Source organism: Heptranchias perlo, chromosome 25 (genome assembly GCF_035084215.1).
Source record: "Heptranchias perlo isolate sHepPer1 chromosome 25, sHepPer1.hap1, whole genome shotgun sequence".
In the NCBI taxonomy this organism is placed as follows: Eukaryota; Metazoa; Chordata; class Chondrichthyes; order Hexanchiformes; family Hexanchidae; genus Heptranchias; species Heptranchias perlo.
The window spans coordinates 11928535-11952945 of NC_090349.1; the positions used below are offsets into that span (position 1 = coordinate 11928535).

At 48.3% G+C, this 24411-nt stretch overlaps 1 protein-coding gene across 4 annotated transcripts in view; it reads left to right on the forward strand.

Annotated features, from left to right (window-relative positions):
* Positions 1-4896: 4896 nt before the first annotated feature.
* Positions 4897-24411, forward strand: part of LOC137342019 (ADP-ribose pyrophosphatase, mitochondrial-like) — a 34488-nt gene continuing 14973 nt past the window's right edge. The window contains exons 1-6 of one of the 4 annotated variants that reach the window (XM_068005614.1): positions 4897-4964; positions 11622-11898; positions 14201-14302; positions 17459-17515; positions 17636-17722; positions 21466-21574. In XM_068005614.1, coding sequence (XP_067861715.1) covers positions 11714-11898; positions 14201-14302; positions 17459-17515; positions 17636-17722; positions 21466-21574 — 540 coding nt within the window. In that variant the 5' untranslated portion in view covers positions 4897-4964; positions 11622-11713. The remainder of the gene's footprint in view (positions 4965-11621; positions 11899-14200; positions 14303-17458; positions 17516-17635; positions 17723-21465; positions 21575-24411) is intronic. The other 3 variants (XM_068005612.1, XM_068005615.1, XM_068005613.1) reach the window with 3 other exon arrangements.

The following is a 24411-nucleotide window of genomic DNA, read 5'->3' on the forward strand; positions in this document are numbered from 1 at the left end:
AAGCTGCCATGGTTGACAAAATGGCAGGGAAGGCTCAACGTGCGGACTTCTGTTCCTCTGGTGGAAGAGGAAACACAGAGCGTCCAAGAGATAAAAGTGCTGTTACAGGATAGACTGTTGCACAGCACCACCAAGTGGGCACAGAATCTCAAAACACCCTTTCATGTTGTAGCAGCCACCTTGGTTCAGTCAAGGACAGGCGGCTTGTGAATTCAGCACTGGTGCCTGTTGGGAACACAGAACCAGTACTGGGTTACCCATGGGCCAGTGACTGATCTTCCCTTGGCCTAATGCGTGCTCCAGCAGCACACAGGTAGAATAAGCAGTACGTAGCCCAAAGCTGGATAGGGAGGCGGGATAGAATAGGGATAGGCAGGGGCTCGTAGGAATATGGCTCTGAGTGCTGATGAGCCGTATAACTAAGACCTCCAGACACAGAAGTAAATTGAACTTCTGTATTAAAAGTCAGACTTTTAAGCCCGAATTCTCTGAGGCTCTGCTAGTTTCCCGGAGCCTCACTGGTAGTGGGTGTGGGTCAGAAATTTGGGCCCTGAGCTTGTGCATCGATTTCATGTGGGCCGTATGTTGTCATTTTGGAGGGGCTGAGAAAGGCTGTGCCATACACATGGGTGTGTTAGTGTAGAACCCTTCCCCCCTCCCCCCACCACCCGTTTGTGCCACAAATGTATCTTACAACACGGTCCTGGATGTACACATGAGCCAAAGAAAACCTTTCCCTTACATGCCTCGGAGTATTAAACCATAAAGGAGCGCTGTTTGGGTGTGTGTGGTATACTCCATAAGCTTAACCTGCATTGCAATTTTGCAGTCATTTTGTCTCGCTGGACTGTGTCCAGGCTAAAGTTGGTATGCACCAGGATCCCAGGTGCTAACGTGAATCAACAGTTAGGAAACATACAGAGCGGTTGACAGTGTTGGAAAGCATGGACCCAGTGTGGGGTAGTTAGGAGCTGAGTTGGAAGGAGGCTGAGGGAGCATTGGAGGAAATGAATCTGAACTGACTCCCCTACTCCTCCGGCACATTCTTATCCTTTGAGCACTTCACCTTCTTCATCCCTCTCACCTTTCCTTTGAAATCCTCGTTCTCTACTGCCCACTCGAGCCCCACAAGTTTCTGACCAAGATATCGTTCACTATTTTCCTCCCTCAGCCTCTGGACCGAGCAACTTCTCATCCTCAGTTATTTCAAGCTCCATCTCAACTCCTTGTCCTCTCTCTTCTGAGTTCACTGCCCTCCTGTCCTCCCTTAACCTCTCCCTCCATATAAACTCTCCTACCCATATTCACGGCCACCTCCTCGACCTTGCCATCTCAAGTGGCCTTTCTATTCCCATCGCCTCAATCACAGACAAGGCCATCTCCGATTGTCTACCTTGTATCCCTCACCACCCACATCCCCCTTCCCCCCTCCAATCCACTTCCTTCTGCATCCGCCCCTGGAAAAAGATCTCCCTGAAGATACTTACAAAGTACTTTTAAACTCCCAACTGTCTAGCCTTTCGCTCTCCGTTCGACATGATACTTCTGCAGCTGTTAATCTGTTCAATCATACCCACAACTCCACCTTTGATGCCGTTGTTCTCAGAAAAACCCTTACTCTCTCCCACCCTGGTCGTTCCTCCTCGTACAGCCCTCATCTTTGCTCCTTTAAGTCCAAAGGACACAGGCTTGAACGTTTATGGTGCCATTTACCGCCAGATCTGGCTGGACCATATCAAGCACTATCGGGTCCTGCTCTCTGCCAAAACTACTCACTACTCCAGAATCATTCTGCAATGCAAAGATAACCCCTGACTTCTTTTCTCCACTACCAACCATGTTCTTAAACCCCTCTTCCCTGCCTCCTCCACCCTCACCTCCAACAAGTGCGAGGAGCTCATGGACTTCTTTGTCATTAAGATTGAGACCATCCGTTCAGCTGCTTCTTGCACATCCCTCCTTTCCCCTAGCCCATCAAGCCAAACTTCCCCCTACGGTTCCCTCCTGCACCAGCCCCGAACTTGCATATTTCTCTAGTTTCTCTCCTATCTCGCCATAGGTCCTCTCTGAGCTCATCTTGTCCATTAGACCCACCTCCTGCTCCCTCGACCCTATCCCACTAAACTGCTGACCACCCAACTTCCCTTTCTGGCCCCCATGTTAGCTGATATTGTAAACAGTTCCCTCTCCTCAGGTACTGTCCCCTCCCCTTCAAACCTGCCATCATCAGCCCACTCTTCAAAAAACCCACCCCTGACCCCTCTGTTCTTGCAAACTACCGCCCCATCTCCAACCTCCCTTTCCTCTCCAAAGTCCTTGAACGTGTTGTCGCCTCCCAAATCCGTGCCCAGCATTCCCTCAACTCCATGTTTGAATCCCTCCAATCAGGTTTCCACCCCTGCCACAGTACTGAAATGGCCCTTATCAATATCACAAAAGGCATCCTATGAGACTGTGACCATGGTGCACTGTCCTTCCCCATCCTTCTCGACCTGTCTGCAGTTTTTCACACGGTTGACCACACCATCCTCCTCCAATGCCACTCCTCTGTTGTCCAGCTGGGTAGGACCGCAATCGCCTGGTTCCACTCTTGACTATCCAGTCATTGCCAGAGCCTCTCCTGCAATGGCTTCTCTTCCTGCTCCCCACCCTTACCTCTGGAGTCCCCCAATGATCTAACCTCGTCCTTCTATTTCTCATCTACATGCTGCCCCTTGGCATGACATGTTGTCAGGTTCCACATATATGCCGACGACACCCAGCTCTACCTCACCTCCACCTCTCTCGACCCTTTCACTGCATCTTTGTTGTCAGGCTGCTTGATGAGCTGCAATTCCCTCCAATTAAATATTGGGAAGATTTAAGCCATTGTCTTCGGTCCCCGCCGCAAACTCCGTTCCCTCACTACCGATTCCACCCCCTTCCCTGGCCACTGTCTTAGGCTGAACCAGAGTGTTAGCAAACTTTATTTGACCCTGAACTGAGCTTCCGACCCCATGTTCTTTCCATCACAAAGATTGTCTACTTCCACCTCAGTAACATCACCCGTCTCCACCTCTGCCTCAGCTTATCTGCTACTGAAACCCTCATCCGTGCATGTTACCTCAAGACTCAACTATTTCAATACTTTCCTGGCTGGCCTCCCATCTTCCATCCTCTGTACACTTAAGCTCATCCAAAACTCTGTTGCTTGTATCCTAACCTGCACCAACTCTCACTCACCCATCACCCATGTGTACTCCTTCAATCTCCTAAAAAATTCTCTTGTTTTATTTCACAGCACATGAACACACAGAGCTACAGTTATGATCAGATTCACTTAACTCAATCTGTACAATTTGTCTTTGTGCGATCATATAAAATAATAAACACACTACACTTCTCCACATCAGTAGGTGGTCTTGCATGACTTAAACAGAATAATGTTCTCATTCTGAATGAGGTTGTAAAGGGAAGGAAAGATCTTGTTTATAAGTGTGGAAAATTTAAAGAGCAGCACAATGGGAATGGGTAGATAGGGATTGCTCGGACTATCAGGGAGGGTAATGGGGGATAGATGCGCTTGGCTCAATAATTGTGCATGTTTCTGCACAGATGTAACTTGCAGCAGTTATTGAGTCTGTCAGGAACACATGCTTTTAAAATATAACAAATAACTTTTTTTTTTGCAAAGCTTATATACAAATATATCTACACTAGTTGATTTTGTGACATTGCACATAGGAGTCATGGCCAAGTGTAGTCTTCAACTGAAGCAGGGTTAGAGGGCAAGGGATAATTGGACCAGGGTGCACAGATGTTATTCAGTCTTCATTTTAAAGTCATTATGTCCCTATTTTTGTACAATATACTTTGTTGATATTATTTAAAGTAAAATAGGAAAACTTTTGGCAACTTGGGAAACAGGATAGAGTTGATTAGCACATAGAGGTTTCTCTCAAGCACAGGTTGAATACCTGGAAGTGGCAAAACCGAGGCACTACAATGCCACCAGTAGCGGGAGGGTGTAATTACAGTGACACAAGTTTACATAGGCAGTTTCCATTATAATTGTGTACATGGGTATTTATAATGGAAAAGTTGACAAAAAAATGTGACAAAACGTGACAACACAAGTGAGATTTTGTAGGCAGGAAGTGTGTGCAGGCGTTAAGATTTTTTATATAACTACAGATGAAATGACCGAACATTGGACTGGGACAAATGTGGATTAATAAAGGAAAGCCAAGCTGGCTTTGTTAAAGGCAAATCGCGTTCAACCAACTTGATTGAGTTTTTTGATGAGGTAACAGAGAGGGTTGATGAGGGCAATATAGTTGATGTGCATGGACTTTCAAAAGGCATTTGATAAAGTGCCACATAATAGGCTTACAACCATTCTATGATTGCTAGTGAGAAATGTAAGTATTAATAGAGCACTGGGACCAAGCAATAGCTGTACTCTGACCACCACCATATCCTGTGTTAACCCAATAAACTTGTCCCCTGATAATGTTTTAATGAGTTAGAATAATTGTCAAGGAACAAACATCATAAACAATTCATGATAGAGACAAAAAACAAAATACTGTTGATGTTGAAAATCTGAAACAGAAAACTCTGGAAACACTCCACGGATCAGTGCTTCCTCCCATGCATGCTGCTTGATCTGCAAGGTTAATGCACAATAGAGGTTTGATGGTATAAATTACTGACTTTACTTTTACATTAAAAAATCATGCAAAGGTTTTTTCTTCCCACTGGCTGTCGACCCATCAGCTCCAGACGCCATCAGCTCCGATTCTGCTGCCAGCCTCGCTATCACTGCGCCAGTCTCAAAGATGGCCACCGGGACCCCACAAACAGTCACAAGAGTAAACCCCGCCCCTGTCACGAGTGAACATGCGCACGATCACCGGAGCGGAACCAGTTACCGCGGCAACGGTCACCCGGATGTGGAATCTGACGGGAAAGGTGGTTGTCAGGTAACTGGAAAGGCCGGGATAAAACGGGGTACAATGGGAAAACCTGGGAATAAAGAGGGAGGAAAGGGGGACACACACAGACAGATTGAGATAGCGAAAGCGATAGCGCGTGAGAGTGGGATAGAAAGAGTGTGGGATAGATAGAGTTCATGTCACACTACACGTAACCCCACCAGTGAACAAATGTTATCTGTTTTTAATATAATGGGTCATTTGCTGTCTTTCTCTTCCTTCCTGATGTTTCTGCCTCTTTTTTTTTTGGGTGTTTGTATATTCGGTGGCCTTGTAGGTAACACCTCTCTGTCTGCACACTGTGATTGCCTTGGCAACGGGCAGTTGGAAAGACTATCTGTAAACAATTTTACAACACCAAGTTATAGTCCAGCAATTTTATTTTAAATTCACAAGCTTTCGGAGGCTTCCTCCTTCCTCAGGTAAATGTTCAGGAGCTCCTGAACATTTACCTGAGGAAGGAGGAAGCCTCCGAAAGCTTTTGAATTTAAAATAAAATTGCTGGACTATAACTTGGTGTTGTAAAATTGTTTACAATTGTCAACCCCAGTCCATCACCGGCATCTCCACATCATGTAATCACCAGGTATTGTTCTGTGATTTATATATGCGAAGGATAGATAGGGAGAGAGAGAGAGAGGGCGAGAGATAGATAGGGAGAGAGAGAGAGGGATAGAGATAGATAGGGAGGGAGAGAGGGAGTGGGATAGAGAGAGAGAGTGAGACTGGGATTTTATTTATTCGTTCATGGGATGTGGGCATCGCTGGCGAGGCCGGCATTTATTGCCCATCCCTAATTGCCCTTGAGAAGGTGGTGGTGAGCCGCCTTCTTGAACCGCTGCAGTCCATGTGGTGACGGTTCTCCCACAGTGCTGTTAGGAAGGGAGTTCCAGGATTTTGACACAGCGACGATGAAGGAACGGCGATATATTTCCAAGTCGGGATGGTGCATGACTTGGAGGGGAACGTGTAGGTGGTGTTGTTCCCATGTGCCTGCTGCTCTTGTCCTTCGAGGTGCTGGAGGTCGCGGGTTTGGGAAGAGCTGTCGAAGAAGCCTTGGCCAGTTGCTGCAGTGCATCCTGTGGATGGTGCACACTGCAGCACTGAGCGCCTGTGGTGAAGGGAGTGAATGTTTAGGGTGGTGGATGGGATGCCAATCAAGCTGGCTGCTTTGTCCTGGATGGTGTCGAGCTTCTTGAGTGTTGTTGGAGCTGCACTCATCCAAGCAAGTGGAGAGTATTCCATCACACTCCTGACTTGTGCCTTGCAGATGGTGGAAAGGCTTTGGGGAGTCAGGAGGTGAGTCACTCGCCGCAGAATACCCAGCCTCTGACCTGCTCTTGCAGCCACAGTATTAACTGGACCAGCCATATAATGTTTCTGGTCAATGGTGACCCCAGGATGTTGATGGTGGGGGATTCAGCGATGGTAATGCCGTTGAATGTCAAGGGGAGGTGGTTAGACTCTCTCTTGTTGGAGATGGTCATTGCCTGGCACTTATCTGGCGCGAATGTTACTTGCCACTTATGAGCCCAAGCCTGGATGTTGTCCAGGTCTTGCTGCATGCGGGCTCGGACTGCTTCATTATTTGAGGGGTTGCGAATGGAACTGAACACTGTGCAATCATCAGCGAACATCCCCATTTCTGACCCTATGATGGAGGGAAGGTCATTGATGAAGCAGCTGAAGATGGTTGGGCCTAGGACACTGCCCTGAGGAACTCCTGCAGCAATGCCCTGGGGCTGAGATGATTGGCCTCCAACAACCACAACCATCTTCCTTTGTGCTAGGTATGACTCCAGCCACGGGAGAGTTTTCCCCCGATTCCCATTGACTTCAATTTTACTAGGGCTCCTTGGTGCCACACTCGGTCAAATGCTGCCTTGATGTCAAGGGCAGTCACTCTCACCTCATCTCTGGAATTCAGCTCTTTTGTCCATGTTTTGACCAAGGCTGTAATGAGGTCTGAAGCCGAGTGGTCCTGGCGGAACCCAAACTGAGCATCGGTGAGCAGGTTACTGGTGAATAAGTGCCGCTTGATAGCACTGTCAAAGACACCTTCCATCACTTTGCTGATGATTGAGAGTAGACTGATGGGGCGGTAATTGGCCGGATTGGATTTGTCCTGCTTTTTGTGGACAGGACATACCTGGGCAATTTTCCACATTGTCGGGTAGATGCCAGTGTTGTAGCTGTGCTGGAACAGTTTGGCTAGAGGCACAGCTAGTTCTGGAGCACAAGTCTTCAGCACTGCAGCTGGGATGTAGTCAGGGCCCATAGTCTTTGCTGTATTCAGTGCACTCAGCTGTTTCTTGATATCACGTGGAGTGAATCAAATTGGCTGAAGACTGGCTTCTGTGATGGTGGGGATATCTGGAGGAGGCTGAGATGGATCATCCACTTGGCACTTCTGGCTGAAGATGGTTGCAAACGCTTCAGCCTTGTCTTTTGCACTCACGTGCTGGACTCCGCCATCGTTGAGGATGGGGATGTTTGCAGAGCTTCCTCCTCCCGTTAGTTGTTTAATTGTCCACTACCATTCACGACTGGATGTGGCAGGACTGCAGTGCTTTGATCTGATCCGTTGGTTGTGGAATCGCTTAGCTCTGTCTATAGCATGTTGCTTCCGCTGTTTAGCATGCATGTAGTCCTGAGTTGTAGCTTCACCAGGTTGGCACCTCATTTTTAGGTACGCCTGGTGCTGCTCCTGGCATGCTCTTCTACACTCCTCATTGAACCAGGGTTGATCCCCTGGTTTGTTGGTAATGGTAGAGTGAGGAATATGCCGGGCCATGAGGTTACAGATTGTGCTGGAATACAATTCTGCTGCTGCTGATGGCCCACAGCGCCTCATGGATGCCCAGTTTTGTGCTGCTAGATCTGTTCTGAATCTATCCCATTTAGCACGATAGTAGTGCCACACAACACGTTGGATGGTGTCCTCAGTGCGAAGACGAGACTTCATCTCCACGAGGACCGTGCGGTGGTCACTCCTACCAATACTGTCATGGACAGATGCATTTGCGACAGGTAGATTGGTGAGGACGAGGTCAAGTAAGTTTTTCCCTCGTGTTGGTTCGTTCACCACCTGCCGCAGGCCCAGTCTGGCATCTATGTCCTTCAGGACTCGGCCAGCTCGGTCAGCAGTGGTGCTCCCGAGCCACTCTTGGTGATGGACGTTGAAGTCCCCCACCCAGAGTACATTTTGTGCCCTTGCTACCCTCAGTGCTTCCTCCAAATGGTGTTCAACATGGAGGAGGACTGATTCATCAGCTGAGGGAGGACGGTAGGTGGTAATCAGCAGGAGGTTTCCTTGCCCATGTTTGACCTGATGCCATGAGATTTCATGGGGTCCAGACTCAATGTTGAGAACTCCCAGGGCCACTCCCTCCTGACTGTATATCACTGTACCGCCACCTCTGGTGGGTCTAGTCCTGCCGGTGGGACAGGATATACCCAGGGATGGTGATGGAAGAGTCTGGGACATTGGCTGAAAGATATGATTCTGTGAGTATGGCTATGTCAGGCTGTTGCTTGACTAGTCTGTGGGACAGCTCTCCCAATTTTGGCACAAGTTCCCAGATGTTAGTGAGGAGGACTTTGCAGGGTCGACTGGGCTTGGTTTGCCATTGTCGTGTCCGGTGCCTAGTGGTCCGTCCGGTTTTATTCTTATTATGACTTTTCGTAGTGAGATTTTACAACTGAGTGCCAGGCCATTTCAGAGGGCAATTAAGAATCAACCATATTGCTGTGGGTCTGGAGTCACATATAGGCCAGACCGGGTAAGGACTGCAGGTTTCCTTCCCTAAAGGGCATTAGTGAACCAGATGGGTTTTTATGACAATCATTACTGATACTAGTATTTTAATTCCAGATTTTTTATTTAATTAATTGAATTTAAATTCCCCAGCTGCCGTGGCGGGATTTGAGCTCGTGACTCTGGATTATTAGTCCAGGCCTCTGGATTACTAGTCCAGTAATGTAACCACTATGCTACCATACAGAGAGAGAGAGAGAGAGAGAGACAGACAGCCTGGAAGGGGATGGGAGCGAGGGAGGGTGAGAAAGAGAGAGCGGAGGGGGAAGAGAATGAGCGGGAGAGAGGAGGAGAGGGACCGCGTTAGGTAGAGAGAGAGTGGGACTGGGCTAGATAGATAGAGGGAGAGGCAGAGATAGTGATAAAGAGGGAGCAAGATAGATAGGTTGGGACTGGGATATATGATGGAGAAACTCAGGGAAGATGGGATAGATAGATAGAGAGAGAAAGAGGGGGAAACTGCGGGGGGGGGGGGAGAGAGAGAGAGAGAGAGAGAGAAACTTGAGGAGATCGGGATAGAGGCTGAGAGGCAGAGCGCAAGATAAGAGAGAAAGAGCGAGATAGATAGACTGGGATAGAGAGAGAGAGAAACCCAGGGAAGATGGGATAGAGAGAAACTTTGGGAAACTGGGTCAAAAAGAGAGAGATTAGTGAAACTAGGACAGAGAGAGAGACATTTGGAAAGGGCCGGTGAATGCCAGTGGGATACAATGAGGAGGAGAAATATGGGGAACTTAGTGATAAATTGGATAGCCATGTGGTGAAGGATGGAATACTCGAGCCTGGTCACAGAGATTCCCCTTACACACACACTCCCTAGATCAGTTCTTATATAAAAAGGATACAAGAGAGTCCCCAGTTGATACACACCACTTGAAATACAATTAACACTAATTGATATAAATCATATGATACAATTAATATTTAGAATACTGAGATAGGGAGGAGCTTAGGAATCATTATTAATTTCTAAGATGCATTTTTTGATGATTGATTGCACAACCCTGTATTAGAATTATTTTCCATAGTGCTCTCAAGATAATGTCTGTCCCTTACACCTCTGCTGCCACTTCTGTGATGATCTATGCTCCTTTTATCCATTCCTGTCAGTTACAGTGATGTCTGTTCCTTGTACCCAATGCTGTCAGTTACAGTGACGTCTGTTCCTTGTACCCAATGCTGTCAGTTACAGTGATGTCTGTTCCTTGTACCCAATGCTGTCAGTTACAGTGATGTCTGTTCCTTGTACCCAATGCTGTCAGTTACAGTGATGTCTGTTCCTTGTACCCAATGCTGTCAGTTACAGTGATGTCTGTTCCTTGTACCCAATGCTGTCAGTTACAGTGATGTCTGTTCCTTGTACCCAATGCTGTCAGTTACAGTGATGTCTGTTCCTTGTACCCAATGCTGTCAGTTACAGTGATGTCTGTTCCTTGTACACACTCCTGTCAGTTACAGTGATGTCTGTTCCTTGTACCCAATGCTGTCAGTTACAGTGATGTCTGTTCCTTGTACCCAATGCTGTCAGTTACAGTGATGTCTGTTCCTTGTACACACTCCTGTCAGTTACAGTGACGTCTGTTCCTTGTACCCAATGCTGTCAGTTACAGTGATGTCTGTTCCTTGTACCCAATGCTGTCAGTTACAGTGATGTCTGTTCCTTGTACCCAATGCTGTCAGTTACAGTGATGTCTGTTCCTTGTACCCAATGCTGTCAGTTGCAGTGACGTCTGTTCCTTGTACCCAATGCTGTCAGTTACAGTGATGTCTGTTCCTTGTACACAATGCTGTCAGTTACAGTGACGTCTGTTCCTTGTACCCAATGTTGTCAGTTACAGTGATGTCTGTTCCTTGTACACAATGCTGTCAGTTACAGTGATGTCTGTTCCTTGTACCCAATGCTGTCAGTTACAGTGATGTCTGTTCCTTGTACACAATGCTGTCAGTTACAGTGATGTCTGTTCCTTGTACCCAATGCTGTCAGTTACAGTGATGTCTGTTCCTTGTACACAATGCTGTCAGTTACAGTGATGTCTGTTCCTTATACCCAATGCTGTCAGTTACAGTGATGTCTGTTCCTTGTACCCAATGCTGTCAGTTACAGTGATGTCTGTTCCTTGTACCCAATGCTGTCAGTTACAGTGATGTCTGTTCCTTGTACACAATGCTGTCAGTTACAGTGATGTCTGTTCCTTGTACCCAATGCTGTCAGTTACAGTGACGTCTGTTCCTTGTACCCAATGCTGTCAGTTACAGTGATGTCTGTTCCTTGTACCCAATGCTGTCAGTTACAGTGATGTCTGTTCCTTGTACCCAATGCTGTCCGTTACAGTGATGTCTGTTCCTTGTACCCAATGCTGTCAGTTACAGTGATGTCTGTTCCTTGTACCCAATGCTGTCAGTTACAGTGATGTCTGTTCCTTGTACACACTCCTGTCAGTTACAGTGATGTCTGTTCCTTGTACCCAATGCTGTCAGTTACAGTGATGTCTGTTCCTTGTACACACTCCTGTCAGTTACAGTGACGTCTGTTCCTTGTACCCAATGCTGTCAGTTACAGTGATGTCTGTTCCTTATACACACTCCTGTCAGTGCTGGTTTGAGAGCTGACTGCCCACAAGTCCAGATGTTAACTGCTGCTCACAGCCCAACATTCCAATAGGTGATGACATACCAGGAGGCTTTCTGTGCACAAATCTCAGTTTGAAACCTTAAAACACTAGTGATAGGCAACTGAGCAACGTTAAAATATATGGATTTTAAAAATGCTATTTAAAATATATATTTTATAAATAAATAAATTCAATGCAGTACAGCAATCCTTTAAGTGTCAGTAAGTCTGTTTTGCAGGTTGGTTGCAGTGAGAGGGCCCCATCACCATCCTGTGTACAAGTCTAGGTCAGTTGGGTTTGTGCTGCCCATGGAGTTTCTCAAGTACCTCCACGTGAAGGCGCGTGGTGAGATGTACCCAGGCTCCAAAATCCGACGTTTTTCTGTCCCCGATGATAAAGTGGACTGGGCAGTGCCTTGGGCTGATTATAAGCCAGTCGACTACACTGCCCACTCAGTGTTGAAACAGCCACCCTGGGCGGACCCACCTTACAGGTACGCAGATGAATTGAACTCCTAAATGAGTGTGAAGAGTAATCTCGTTCTTTTGCTATAACCTGCACATAGGACATTTTTGAGCTGCCTTTGACAGTCAACCACACTGTGCTCCTCAAACGCCTCTCCTCCATTGTCCAGCTCAGTGGGACTGCCTGCAATTGGTTCCACTCTTACCTATTCAGTCTTGGCCAGAGCATCTCCAGCAATGGCTTCTCTTCCCGCTGCCACACCTTTACCTCCAGAGTCCCCCAAGGATCTATCCTTGGCCCCTTCATTTTCACTATCTACATGCTGTCCCTTGGTGACATCATCCGCGGACATGGGCTCAGATTTCACACGTATGCCGATGACACCCAGTTCTACCTTTCTGCTACCTCCCTCCACCCCTCCACTCTCTCTGTGTTTGCCTGACATCCAGATTTGGATGAGCTGCAATATTCTCCAGCTAAACAGTGGGAAGACCAAGCCATTGTCTTCGTCCTATGACACAAACTGTGTACCCTTGCCAGCGATTCCATTCTCCTTTCTGGCTACTGCCTCATTCTGAACCAGACTTTGCAATCTTGGCATCCTCTTCGATCCTGAGCTGAACTTCCAACCCTATAATCCTATTGATCACAAAGACCACTACTTCCACCTCTGTGACATCGCCTGCCTCCGCCTCACCTCAGCCGATCTGCTGCTTACACCCTTTGTCACTTCCAGACTCGACTGTTCCAATGCTCTCCTATGAATCTCCCATCCTCCATGCTCCAGAAACTTCAGCCCATCCAAAATTCTGCTGCCAGTTTCCTCTCCTGTGACAATTCCTGCTCACCCTATCCTCACTGACCTACATTGGCTCCCGGTCCTCCAATGCCTCAAATTTAAAATTCTCGCCCTTGTGTTTAAATCCCTTCCTGGCCTTGCCCCTCCTTAATTCTGTAACCTCCTATAGACATACAACCTCAATTCCTGAACTCTCCCCTGACTCAATCCTCTCGTGCATTCCCCTCTCCCTTTGAGGCACCATTGGTGACGGTGCCTTCAGCCACCTAGGCATCATGCTCTGGAATTCCCTCCCTAAACTCTTCCACCTCTCTCTCTCTCTCTCTCTCTCCTCCTTTAAGACCATCCTTAAAATCCACCTCTTTGACCAAGCTTTTGGCCAGCCCTCCTAATATCTCTTTTGGCTTGGCGTCCATTTGTTTGATTATACCTCTGTGAAGCACAATGGGATATTTGTTTACATTAAAGGTGCTGTATAAATGCAAATTGTTGGTGGGTGTTGTATGTGCACTGCAGAAAGGAAATACACAGCTAATCAGTGGAAACTGTACAGACACCAGTGTTTAAACCAGGATTTTGAGATTATTTACTCTGAGGCTCCATCCATTAAGTAAATTAGTGAATGTAGCAGGTAACTATGATTCTAGAAAAATATTCCACAATTAATATTCTATGTCTGATCAAGTCTAGGGTGCATTTTCTGTAATGCCATTCCTTCTACGACTCAGGAGAGTGGCCACTGGTTAAAATAAATGAAGGAATGCAATAGGGACCAGATAGAAAAACTCAGTCACTTTGGGAACATCATGTGTCTGGTAGCATGTGTGGATCTGGTTTGTAGCTGTGACTGAGCATTACACTGAGCAACTTAGTTACACTGGTGACTTTTCCTGAAAAGCATCACATAATCAATGGCTTAAGTGCCAGTTGCATTGCCTACATGATGATGTTAAACACACTTGCAACACAAGCCACATCAAATGAAGCAGCACATTGAATGAAAGAAAGAAAGAAGAAAGACTTGCATTTATATAAAGCTTTTCACAACCTCCAGGGTGTCCCAAAGCAATTTACAGCCAATTAAGTAGTTTTGACGTGTAGTCACTGTTGTAATGTAGGAAATGCGGTGACCAATTTGCACACAGCATGGTTCCACAAGTAGCAATGTGATAATGTGTTTTAGTGATGTTGGCTGAGGGATAAATATTGTCCAGGACAACTGCCTCAACCGGTCCAAAAATGTGTTGTTCCTAATGCACCTGTAAAGGGCGAAAAGCGAAATAGGAGTGCTAACTAAACAGACCATAATATGTCTTTCCTAATAAATTGCATGTCGGGGATGGTGAGTCACTGAGAGTTAACTCATGGTATTGCAGCCTTCATAACTCGCTTGCATCTGTGGTTTACGGAGTGTAAGCCATCGGACCCACGACATGCACCCTCCCTCTTCCCATGCTTTAATTACTCATCCTTTCCCCGTCGTCGTGTCACACGACAGTAACTGGACTGTTTTTGACTTTTTCACTTACAGAGATGGAGAGCTGGACAAGCCACTGAAGTTCAACCAGTTGGATGGTGGAGTGGATAGAACGTCCCATACGGGAAAATATAATCTGATGAATGGATTCCCACGGTGAGGCTTCCTCTCTGAATGCCCATTAATGCAGACAAGCCTGTTCAGGGGCTTGCTTACACCCACACAATACCTCACCCTACTTGACCCTGTTCTTCACTTCATGCAGTTCGGTATTCCGTGTTTGAAGCTTTATGTTCAGTTTTGGTAACCGTGCCTATGAAAAGATGGGTATTAAAAGCGATCTAAGGGCTAATAATCTGCTGAATATGCTCCATGTTCATTGACTCATGCAGCACAGAAGGAGGCCATTTGGCCCATCATGCCTGTGCCGGCCCTTTAAAAGAGCCATCCAATTAGCGCCACTTCTCCGTTCTTTCCCCATAGATCTGCAAATTTTTCCTTTTCAAGTATTTATCCAATTCCCTTTTGAAAGTTATTATTGAATCTGCTTCCACCACCCTTTCAGGCAGTGCATTCCAGATCATAACAACTCGCTGCATTAAAAAAATTCTCTTCATCTCCCCTCTGGTTCTTTTGCCAATTACCTTAAATCTATATCCTCTGGTTACTGATCCTCCTGCTACTGGACACAGTCTCTCCTTATTTGCTTTATCAAACCCCGTCATAATTTTGAAGACCGAAGTATTATAAATCTGGACACCTGTGTCTTTCACTTGCCCTCTTGTGACTGTGTTCAGCTGCTGGTTACAGGCAGTCTGGGAGCAGAGAGCTTTTAGAGAACTCTCCCTTATGTGACATTGTGATTTTCCTTTCCAGTGACATTGTCACGTTTGGGAAGCACTGTCACCAATTCCACTGTTTCTAATCATGATTTCACTGGAGTGACACAAAAGGGAAGTTCTGTACAAAATAGCTATTTCCTGATTGCCCAAGCCATCAAATCAACATGGCAACTGAAAGATATCATTAAGTGTACAGATATTTCTGCTTATGATAATTCTGTAGGATGTATTTCCTGGGGAACATGATGGTGCAGCAAGTTAGACACTGGCCTTCCATCCTGGGACCTGGGTTTAAATCCATCCCATACTGATGGGATGAGAGTCTCCACTGTCTGCTTGCCTGTAAGGGTCCGATGTGAAATCAGTTTGGGCAATGTCAGCAGTCTGAGTCCAGTAGGTGTGGGCCGACAGTGCTCCTAATTGGCAGTATCACTGGGAGGCCTCAGGATGGCTGGTGTGGTAAATGGAAAACACTGCCACATCACTGCAGATGGGGATGCTCTTCTCAGGTTGGGCCTGGGGCACATTGTTAGGGCATTTAGCTGTTCTATACCTGATCTACAAGTGTTTGATGCTGACATTAGGTGCCTGAAATTGAAACTATCTGTTCCCAAACATGTAACTTCACTCACCTTGATGAAAACAATTGAAAAACATGGACAATTTTTTTAAAAACTGGGCGGCCTGTTTTCATTGGCTCTGTTCTCATCGGAACAGAAAAGACGGGAGAGAGGAAATTTGATCCACGTTTTTGAAATCATGAAAGATTGAATGGGGTGTGGCACAGTGTGGGTTTTATACTGGCTGCTCACCTTGGATTGATGGCATGAAAATCTCCTCTCACTGCATGGTCACATAGCACAAAACTGCCTCTAACTTGGCAATAACCATCCCAGAGGCCACAGGATGGTTGGTTTGGCAAATGGAAAGATAAGGTGCAACAATCAATGCTACATACAAACATACCAACACTGACGGACAGGAAAAGACCCTCTGGTCCATCCAGTCTGCCCCACACAATCGTGATACCATGTGTATCACAATATATACACTCCCCACCTCACACCATGTGATCTCCTGGGAGAGACGAAAAACCAGATTAAAAACCCAGGTCAATTTGGGAGGAAAAAAAATCTGGGAAATTCCTCTCCGACCCCTTTGGTGATCGAAACCACTCCAGGAGATCATTCTGACGCTGAATTCTATATATTATATTACCTACCTGTTGTAAGAGGTGATCTCCGACCCAGCCAGAAACAGGTCCAGCTCTCGCTTGAAGGAATCCAGCGAGTCGGTGTCCACCGCACGAGCCGGCAGCCTGTTCCAGGGAGCCGCTATTCTCTGGGGGGGAAAAAAGCCGCCACCTGACATCTAACCTAGATCTGACCTTGTACAACTTAAAATTGTGACCCCTAGTCCTCGCTAACATATTTAATTGCAACAAATTGTCAACTCGGACACAATCTGTTCCTTTCTTCATCTCGTAAACCTCAATCAGATCACCCCTAAGTCTACGCTTCTCTAAAGTGCAGAGTCCCAGCTCTTTTAGCCTATCTTGATAACTAAGATGCTTTAAACTGGGAATTAATCTAGTGGCCCTCCTCTGCACCCTTTCCAAAGTCTCAATATCACTCACCATGTGAGGAGACAATATTCCAAACGAGGCCTGACCAAGGCCTTCTGAAGTTAAGGCTGAGGCATGCTGTTTGGGCTTTACTCTGCATCTAAGCTGTGCTATCCCTGACTGTGAAATCCAAAATTCTCTAGCACTAACATCCCTCAGCTTGATGTGCACAAAATTCATACAGTTTAAAATCAAAATGGATGTAGAAGTTTTTGTTGACAGGTTAGGAGAAGGAACCAAGGGGCCATGAAACCTTGAGCTAAGTGCAACGTAAAAACATAAAGTATTGAACAAGAAAAGATCCTGATGCCACAAACAGTAATCACAAAAGGTTCTGATGTCACAAATCGTGACTACTTTCTGCACAAACTGTTCATGACATCATTGTGCTTCCTTCCAGGTGATGCACAATATATTTTAAAATACGTCACAGGTGTGTTATGTAGGCAGCGTGTGGGGTGTGAGTTTGCTCCTACAGTTCCCACGTTGCTGAGCTGATTTTACGTGTGTTGCGGGGAGGCACTGAATGAAGACCAGGAGAGAGAATCAAAGGGAGAGTAATCGTGTGCATCTCTCAGCAGTTGCTTTTGGAGCATTTTTGAAAGTGGTCTGGGGGCAGGTGGTGAACTCACCCTCTCACCCGTGGGATGAAGAAAGGCAAGGTGAGATCGAGTTAGGCAAAGAAGAAAAAAGAGGAAGCAATCTCACTTTTAAAAAAAAACACGCTGGTTGTGCAACTGGAATACTAGATGGGAGTGAGGAGTAATAAGAGCATTTATCTAGAGTACTGAGGTGACTATTTTTGTCACGCACAAGTTATAACATCAGTCTCTCTTATGTAAACAGTACCTCTCCACTTTATTCTGGTGAAGTATCCTCATGCATCCTATGGGCCAGAGTTAGGTGAGTGCTCAATTACTCCTCTGATTGAGTCAGTGCTGGGATAGCTATTTCATACTGTCTAAGTCTGTTCTGGCTGAGGTACAAATAACTGATTCTCTTGTATTTTATTCTGTGCCTCAGGAATCCTTATGGACGGACTGGATTGAAGGGCAGAGGACTCCTGGGAAGATGGGGGCCTAACCACGCAGCTGACCCGATTGTGACAAGGTGCGCGCTCTGTTTGTTTGGGAATCTCGTTGCCGATCTCCCTGCATTTCAGGATAATGATCATTCTGAAATGGGAGGATGAGGCTGTACAGCAAGGACTTAGGATGTAATAGCCCCTAACTGCTGGCACTCTGCTTTGCTGGGAGGCTCATAGGAACAGGAGTAGGCCATTCAGCCCCTCAAGCTTGTTCCGCCATTCAATTAGATCATGGCTGATCTGTATTTTAACTCCATCTACCCACCTTGATTCCGTAACCCTTAATACCCTTGGTTAGCAAAAATCTGTCATTCTCAGTTTTGAAATTTTCAAATAACCCACAGCTTCAACAGTTTCTTGGGGGAGAGTGTTCCGAATTTCCACCACCCTTTGTGTGAAGAAGTACTTCTTGATATCACTCCTGAATGGCCTAGCTCTAATTTTAATGTTATGCCCCCTTGTTCTGGACTGTCCCACCAGAGGAAATAGTTTCTCTCTATCCACCCTATCAAATCCTCTTAAACACCTCAATTACCCAAATGATGGCTCGAAGTAATTTCCCCATAAACCTACCTTAACTCAGTCTGAATATTTAACACTGGTGCCTATTCATAGGTATATTATTGCTCTTGAGAGGGTACAGAGACAAGCAACAAAGATGATTCCGGACATTGGGAGTTTAAGTTATCAGGAAAAGTTAAGGAAATACCTACTACCCTCTGAGTGAAGAAGTTTCTCCTCATCTCAGTTTTGAAAGAGCAGCCCCTTATTCTAAGATTATGCCCCCTAGTTCTAGTTTCACCCATCCTTGGGAACATCCTTACCGCATCCACCCGATCAAGCCCCTTCACAATCTTAAATGTTTCAATAAGGTCGCCTCTCATTCTTCTGAACTCCAGAATGGCGGAGCAGGCTGGAGGGGCTGATTGGCCTACTCCTGCTCCTATTTCTTATGTTCTTATGAAATTGGGCGTGTTTTCTTTGGAAAAGAAGAGACTTCAAGGTGACATATTTGAAGTCTTTGAGATTGGTTTGGATTAACTCTGTTAACTCCTTTCACAATCATTCACTGTGACGATAGGTTCAAATACCAGAGATAGATTAAAAATGAGGGAATTAGGAGTAAGGAGGGAAATGGGACCGAACCTTTTTACTCAGAATGTAATGGAGTTGTGGGATAACGCATGACCATTGAAGCAGACAGTATAAATGGGTTCGAGAGACAATTTGATGCATTTCTGGAGAGTGAATGGAACCAGTTACCACACTGGTTACAATCTTACTTAACCTCTGGAATTACTCAAGCGGAGAGAACAGTAGGTGGACAAATACATTACGTTGAAAAAGGTTGAAGATTCCAGGATAACTACCACAATCACCAGGGAACTGGTTATACTTGCGATACTGTAGATATATTTTATATATATGTTTCTTCAGTGTTTTAATGTTACAGAATCGTTATTGAGGATGCAATGTGATATATTCTGACAGGATGTCAGAGACTGAGTGGGAGGGAAGGGAGAAATGTGATAATCCTAAGCGACTGGGATGTGGGCAGGCGTAGTTGTGGCTCCTCCACAGGTTGGGTATATAAGGCAAGACTCAATGAGAAAGAGGGAGTGGTGCAAGGTTTTGTGCTGTTGCTGATTACATTACCCATTTGTTATTAAATACTCTTCTGTATATAACTCTTTCTAGAGTGCTATATGTGGCTTTTCACTCTCCGATATGGGTTGATGGAAAGCAATTGGGAACAGGAACCTAGGCTTGTGTTTTTTTGTGCCCCCTCTAGCCCAGGGGCACTTAGGGTGATTGAGGGATATTGTTAACAGTTCCCTCTCCTCAGGTACTGTCCTCCTTCCCTTCAAATCTGCCGTCATCACCCACCTCCTCAAAAAACCCACCCTTGACCCCTCTGTCCTTGCAAACTACCGCCGCATCTCCAACCTCCCTTTCCTCTCCAAAGTCCTTGAACGTGTTGTCGCCTCCCAAATCTGTGCCCATCTTTGGCGCAATGCCATGTTTTAACCCCTCCGATCAGGTTTCCGCCCGGCCACAGCACTGAAATTGTCCTTGTCAAAGTCACAAATGACATCCTGTGATTGTGATTGTGACCGTGGTAAATTATCCCTCCTCATCCTTCTCCACCTGTCTGCAGCCTTTGATACAGTTGATCACACCATCCTCCTCCAATGTCTCTCCTCCGTCGTCCAGCTGGGTGGGACTGCGCTCGCCTGGTTCCATTCTTATCTATCCAGTCGTAGCCAGAGAATCACCTGCATGGCTTCTCTTTCCACTCCCGCACCATTACCTCTGGAGTCCCCCAAGGATCTGTCCTTGGCCCCCTCCTATTTCTCATCTACATGCTGCCCCTTGGCGACATCATCTGAAAACACATTAGGTTCCACATGTACGCTGACGAAACCCAGCTATACCTCACCGATGCCTCCACTGCCTCTGATTTGTCACGCTGCTTGTCCGACATCCAGTATCGGATGGGAAGAAATATCCTCCAACTAAATATTGGGATGACCAAAGCCATTGGCTTTGGTCCCTGTCACAAACTCCGTTCCCTAGCCACCCATTCCATCCCTCTCCCTGGCCACTGTTGAGGCTGAACCAGACCGTTCACAACCTTGGCTTCCTATTTGACCCTGAGATGAGCTTCCAACCACATATCTGCTCCATCACCAAGTCCGCCTACTTCCACCTCTGTAACATCGCCCGTCTCTGCCCCTGCCTCAGCTCATCTGCTGCTGAAACCCTCGTCCATGCCTTAGTTACCTCTGGATTCGACTATTCCAATTCTCTCCTGGCCGGCCACCCTTCATAAACTTGAGCTCATCCAAAACTCTGCTGCCTGTATCCTAACTCGCACCAAGTCCCGTTCACCCATTGCCCCTGTGCTTACTGACCTACATGGTCTCCCGGTCCGGGAACGCTTCGATTTTAAAGTTCTCATTCTTGTTTTCAAATCCCTTCATGGCCTTGCCCCTCCCTATCTCTGTAACCTCCTACAGTCCGCTGAGATCTCTGTACTCCTCCAATTCTGGCCTCTTGCGCATCCCTGATTTTAAACGCTCCACCATAGGCGGCCGTGTCTTCAGCTGCCTAGGCCCTAAGCTCTGGAATTCCCCCCCTAATCCTTTCTACCTCTCTACCTCTCTGCTTCCTTTAAGATGCTCCTTAAAACCTACCTCTTTGACCAAGCTTTTGGTCACCTGTCCTAATATCTCCATATGTGGCTCAATGTCAAATTTTGTTTGATAACGCTCCTGTGCCATGGGGCATTTTACTATGTTAAAGATGCTATAGAAATGTAAGTTGTTGTGACTGCTGCCCTGGCTGAGAGCTAATTCAGCAGAGACTCTGGATCAAACCTGGGTCCTTGTGGTCTGTATTGCTTAGTACCACACCACACAGTTATGTATCCACTGACCCTTCAGGTCAGATGAAAGAATAGTATTTAACCAGTCTGTAATGAAAACTCTTTGTAAGTAGTGGCTGATTTAAGTTTTAGTTCTTTATTTCCTTGGTATTGATGGAGAACTGAAAGGAGAATTAAGTTTGTAATATAGAACCAGCTATATTACCAGTTTATTTTGGACTTTAAAATGTATTGTGCAGTATACTTTATATGGTACTCCAGTACTAAAAAGGCCAGCATTAACTCCTGGATAGCTGTAGCCCAGTACATCCTTATTAGATGCTTAATCCCTGATCTGCTTCTAAGGAGCTTCTCTCTCTCTTTCTCTCTCTGTTGCAGGTGGAAGAAGGAGGTCGGAAAAACGGTGACTCACAGTCGCACTGGGAAGCCTATCTTGCAGTTTGTAGCAATATGTAGAAAGGACAACAAGGAGTGGGCAATTCCTGGGGTAAGTGGGAGTGCAGGAAACTCTGACCTTAAGATTCCAATTTTCTCCCTGGTGACTTGAAGATAATCCATAGGAATCTTGACAGGTGCTGATTTTTTCCCCTCCTCAGTTTTGTGTCACCCTTCCCTCCCTCTCTCTGTGGTGGGCGGTGACTCATTCTGTGCTACAGTTCCAAAGTGTTCCTCCGGTATCTCACCCAAACTGCCATTCTTCACGTACAAGTGTAGACGCGAGCATCGGCAGCTATTCGACTATGACAGACATCACAGCATAGTCTGACATCCACGCAGCCCCAAGTTTCTTCCGGTGGAGGAGGTTACTTGATGGTGATCAGGAGCAGGAACCCTGTCCAAATCCCTTTTTCATGCCTAGCTCAGGGACACCTGAGAACAATTGTAGTATTTCTGTTGTCGCCCCAGTCGAGATCAGCACAGACCAGCGATTGAACCTGGGAACTCCTTGGTCAATACCGGGTGTTGTAATTACCCACTGAGCCCCAAGAATGTGATTCTTCAACACTACGTGTAATAAACTGTTGCAAAATTGCATCCCCAGAATTTACTTATTTATTTTATATTATTTAAGTACTTTGTGTTTTTTTTTTAAAGAGTAACATTCTGCTGCTTAAGATATTTTCTCCTTCCTTGGTATCCAGGCCATGCACCATCCCTGGTGCAGATAGACCACCTGCTCCCAGGCCCAGGGACTCTGCAATTGGTCCCCTGAAACCAGCTGCTCCGAAGTGTAGCTGAGAAAGGGGAGGGGGTGACCTAGGAACTGCTGAGAGAGGGGGGGGGGGGGGGCGGTGACCTAGGAACTGCTGAGAGAGGGGGGGGGGGGGTGACCTAGGAACTGCTGAGAGAGGGGGGGGGGGGGGCGGTGACCTAGGAACTGCTGAGAGAGGGGGGGGGGGGGTGACCTAGGAACTGCTGAGAGAGGGGGGGGGGGTGACCTAGGAACTGCTGAGAGAGGGGGGGGGGGTGACCTAGGAACTGCTGAGAGAGGGGGGGGGGGTGACCTAGGAACTGCTGAGAGAGGGGGGGGGGGTGACCTAGGAACTGCTGAGAGAGGGGGGGGGGGTGACCTAGGAACTGCTGAGAGAGGGGAGGGGGGTGACCTAGGAACTGCTGAGAGAGGGGGGGGGGGTGACCTAGGAACTGCTGAGAGAGGGGGGGGGGGGCGGTGACCTAGGAACTGCAGAGAGAGGGGAGGGGAGGGGAGGGGGGTGACCTAGGAACTGCTGAGAGAGGGGAGGGGAGGGGGGTGACCTAGGAACTGCAGAGAGAGGGGGGGGGGTGACCTAGGAACTGCTGAGAGAGGGGGGGGGGGTGACCTAGGAACTGCTGAGAGAGGGGGGGGGGGTGACCTAGGAACTGCTGAGAGAGGGGGGGGGGGTGACCTAGGAACTGCTGAGAGAGGGGGGGGGGGGGGCGGTGACCTAGGAACTGCAGAGAGAGGGGAGGGGAGGGGGGTGACCTAGGAACTGCTGAGAGAGGGGAGGGGAGGGGGGTGACCTAGGAACTGCTGAGAGAGGGGGGGGGGTGGGTGACCTAGGAACTGCAGAGAGAGGGGAGGGGAGGGGGGTGACCTAGGAACTGCAGAGAGAGGGGAGGGGAGGGGGGTGACCTAGGAACTGCAGAGAGAGGGGAGGGGGGTGACCTATGAACTGCAGAGAGAGGGGAGGGGTGGGGGGTGACCTAGGAACTGCAGAGAGAGGGGGGGGGGTGACCTAGGAACTGCAGAGGGAGGGGAGGGGGAGGGGGAGGGGGGGGGAGGGGGAGGGGGGGGAGGGGGAGGGGAGGGGAGGGGGGGGTGACCTATGAACTGCAGAGGGAGGGGGAGGGGGAGGGAGGGGAGGGGAGGGGGGGGTGACCTATGAACTGCAGAGGGAGGGGGAGGGGGAGGGGGGGGAGGGGGAGGGGGGGGGAGGGGGAGGGGGGGGGAGGGGGAGGGGGAGGGGGGGAGGGGGAGGGGAGGGGAGGGGCGACCTAGGAACTGCAGAGAGAGGGGAGGGGAGGGGGTGAGGTGACCTAGGAACTGCAGAGAGAGGAGAGAGGAGAGGGGAGGGGGAGGGGAGGGGGAGGGGGAGGGGAGGGGAGGGGGAGGGGGAGGGGAGGGGGAGGGGGAGGGGAGGGGGAGGGGGAGGGGGAGGGGAGGGGGAGGGGAGGGGGAGGGGAGGGGGAGGGGAGGGGGGGAGGGGAGGGGGGGGGAGGGGGAGGGGAGGAGGGGGGGAGGGGAGAGGGGGGAGGGGGAGGGGAGGGGGGGGGTGACCTAGGAACTGCAGAGAGGGGGAGGGGAGGGGGTGACCTAGGAACTGCAGAGAGAGGGGAGGGGAGGGGAGGGGGGGGTGACCTAGGAACTGCAGAGAGAGGGGAGAGGGGGGGGGTGACCTCGGAACTGCAGAGAGAGGGGAGGGGGGGGGTGACCTAGGAACTGCAGAGAGAGGGGAGGGGGGGGTGACCTAGGAACTGCAGAGAGAGGGGAGGGGAGGGGAGGGGAGGGGGAGGGGGAGGGGGTGACCTAGGAACTGCAGAGAGAGGGGAGGGGTTGACCTAGGAACTTCAGAGAGAGGGGAGGGGGAGGGGGAGGGGGAGGGGGTGACCGAGGAACTGCAGAGAGAGGGGAGGGGGGGTGACCTAGGAACTGCAGAGAGAGGGGAGGGAGAGGGGAGGAGAGGGGAGGGGGAGGGGAGGGGAGGGGGAGGGGAGGGGGAGGGAGAGGGGAGGGGAGGGGAGGGGGAGGGGGAGGGAGAGGGGAGGGGAGGGGGAGGGGAGGGGAAGGGGAGGGTGACCTAGGAACTGCAGAGAGAGGGGAGGGGAGGGGAGAGGGGAGGGGAG